General features: G+C 37.6%; 1 protein-coding gene across 1 annotated transcript; it reads left to right on the top strand.

Moving 5' to 3' along the window:
* The first annotated feature begins 1,360 nt into the window (after positions 1-1,360).
* Positions 1,361-2,771, top strand: LOC135536727 (Krueppel-like factor 13). Its single transcript, XM_064962982.1, has one exon. It carries the CDS (start codon positions 1,798-1,800, stop codon positions 2,332-2,334), a length of 537 nt encoding a protein of 178 aa, XP_064819054.1. The 5' UTR covers positions 1,361-1,797; the 3' UTR covers positions 2,335-2,771.
* The last annotated feature ends 366 nt before the right edge of the window (positions 2,772-3,137 follow it).

Genomic DNA, 3,137 nt, shown 5'->3' on the forward strand with positions numbered 1-3,137 from the left:
TAAACCAGTAATATATTACATTATGGACTACACTAAGACGGTAATATATTACATTATGGACTACACTAAGACGGTAATATATTACATCATGGACTACACTAAGACAGTAATATATGACATTACGGACTACACTAAGACAGTAATATATTACAGTATGGACTACACTAAGACAGTAATATATTACATTATGGACTACACTAAGACAGTAATATATTACACATTATGGACTACACTAAGACAGTAATATATTACACATTATGGACTACACTAAGACAGTAATATATTACACATTATGGACTACACTAAGACAGTAATATATTACACATTATGGACTACACTAAGACAGTAATATATTACATTATGGACTACACTAAAACAGTAATATATTACACATTATGGACTACACTAAGACAGTAATATATTACACATTATGGACTCCACTAAGACAGTAATATATTACATTATGAACTACACTAAGACATTAATATATTACATTATGGACTACACTAAGACAGTAATATATTACACATTATGGACTACACTAAGACAGTAATATATTACACATTATGGACTACACTAAGACAGTAATATATTACACATTATGGACTACACTAAGACAGTAATATATTACACATTATGGACTACACTAAGACAGTAATATATTACATTATGGACTACACTAAGACAGTAATATATTACACATTATGGACTACACTAAGACAGTAATATATTACACATTATGGACTACACTAAGACAGTAATATATTACACATTATGGACTACACTAAGACAGTAATATATTACACATTATGGACTACACTAAGACGGTAATATATTACATTATGGACTACACTAAGACGGTAATATATTACATTATGGACTACACTAAGACGGTAATATATTACATTATGGACTACACTAAGACGGTAATATATTACATTATGGACTACACTAAGACGGTAATATATTAAACATTATGGACTACACTAAGACGGTAATATATTAAACATTATGGACTACACTAAGACAGTAATATATTAAACATTATGGACTACACTAAGACAGTAATATATTACACATTACGGACTACAATAGTGCCTTCATAATATATTTATTGCATAGCCTACTTTACATACAGTATAGTATATCTTATTCTTCTTGTGCTGAGACGTTTTTTTTTCTCTAGAAGATAAGAGAGAGAGAGAGAGAGAGAGAGGGGAGGGCTCTTTATCGCAGATACAACAGTCCACAGCACTGTCTCTCTGTATAGTACATCATGTCCCGATCTAACTTTGTTTTTAACGAGGTCACGATTCTGGCGCTCTGGAACGCATCGGTATCCAATGGATAAGCAGCTGCAAGACGACACACCCCTTTATGCATGAAGTTGGGCACGCCCCCAGCATGGAAACAGCTTCTCGTCGACTCGGCACATTGACCTGTCACAATGCAGGAGACAACTAGGGAAATATCACTGGGATGGAGTATGTTCATTTGGCTACAGAAAGAAAGAAAAGTTATCATCATTTCATAACTGTTTAATTTCCAAAGACCGGAAAGGGATTCATACTCGACGTGTTTACGTTTAGATTTTATTTTGGGATCTAGGATGGCAATTCCATGGAGAAGCCGGTAACATGTATTATGTGAGTTGTTTCCTATTGATAGAATACTGAGACCAAAGCTTCCTCCATAATCACAGCAAGGGATCAAACCCGACTGAAATCCTTTATACCAGAACATAGTTGTTATATTTGAATGTCACCAATTACGCATCGGTGTTCCGTTTGAAGGGATATGGATCATTTCGCCGCGGAGTGCCTTGTGTCTATGTCCAGTCGGGCTGTCGTTCACCCTAAAGAGAACAGAGAGTTCAAAACAGAACCAGCCTGCTATCCAAGGAACGATGGAGAAGACATGGTCAAAGACAACTCCTCTCTTTTCGTGGTGGCGAGGATTCTAGCGGATTTTAACCAGCAGGCACCCACGACCACTAGCGTTATTGCCGAGCAGGCACAAATAGCAGAAGGGTGCGTATCGCCAGCTCCAGTCACAGAGGATGGGAATACAGCCACACCTATCCTCGTCAGCCCCGCCGCCGACCTCACACAAAGAGGCAGTAAACGTGTCAGAGGTCGATCCGAACCGGAATCGCCTCAGAAAAAGCACAAATGTCATTATTCAGGTTGTGAAAAAGTTTACGGGAAGTCGTCCCACCTCAAAGCTCACCTAAGGACACACACAGGTCAGTTCCCTTTAAAACAATTTACATTCAAATACATTATTTACAGTGATATTAAACTCCCCATTATTTATTTTGTTCGGTTTCACTAGTAGCCTAGTCTTGTGAAGAACTGGGTGTGAATAGTGACCCTAAATTGGATGAGAGCCAACGCATTGATGCAATGCACAACGTGTCACACATACGGTCGCTCACGGTTAACTATTCTATTGATCCGTTTGCACATAAAACGCTTTTTTTTTAAAACACATGATCTAACTATTCTGTTAATATACAATTAACCCTGTAAACATCCCTCTCTGAAACACTGTTAAGAGCTGCAGCGAATGAGAGAGCTGCGTTACATTGTAGCCTGTATTTACTGGCCGGTGGATAAGTTGAGCGCGTGGAGAAAACACTCAACTCAATGACCTGCTGTATGGCTGATGTAGAACAGCAGGTGCAGCGTAATGGGATTCATACAACCCGACTATACCACTATGGGCTTTGTTTCAGTTGATAGAAAAACACAAGAAACACCGTGCACATAACAACAACAACAACAACAAAACTATTGGACTTTTATCAGAACACGTTTCTGAGAAAGTCAAATCAATGTATTAACTGTAAACTATAAATCCAATAGAAAAGGATGGAGAGAGAGAGAGATAGACAGAGAGGGTAAAGAGAGAAAGAGTGGGAGAGAGATGGTAAGTGTGACTCTAAGCTCTTTGTTTTGCTGTGGGAGGATGTACCACACCCCCTTCACTGGCTCCTCACTAGTTACCACAGCCACAAAGTCATAATTATGGAAAAACCGCACCTATTTCTGCAATTTATCTCCTTAAAATCGGATTTAAACCCTAACCTTAAATTAAGACAAAAAAACTATTTTTGTTTTCATGAATTTGTAAAA

This window comes from Oncorhynchus masou, unplaced genomic scaffold, assembly GCF_036934945.1.
Source record: "Oncorhynchus masou masou isolate Uvic2021 unplaced genomic scaffold, UVic_Omas_1.1 unplaced_scaffold_657, whole genome shotgun sequence".
NCBI classification, from domain to species: domain Eukaryota; kingdom Metazoa; phylum Chordata; class Actinopteri; order Salmoniformes; family Salmonidae; genus Oncorhynchus; species Oncorhynchus masou.

What these genes read in the sequence shown, in the direction of transcription:
- LOC135536727 (XM_064962982.1), top strand. Translation starts at nt 1,798, where the DNA reads ATGGATCATTTCGCCGCGGAGTGCCTTGTGTCTATGTCCAGTCGGGCT.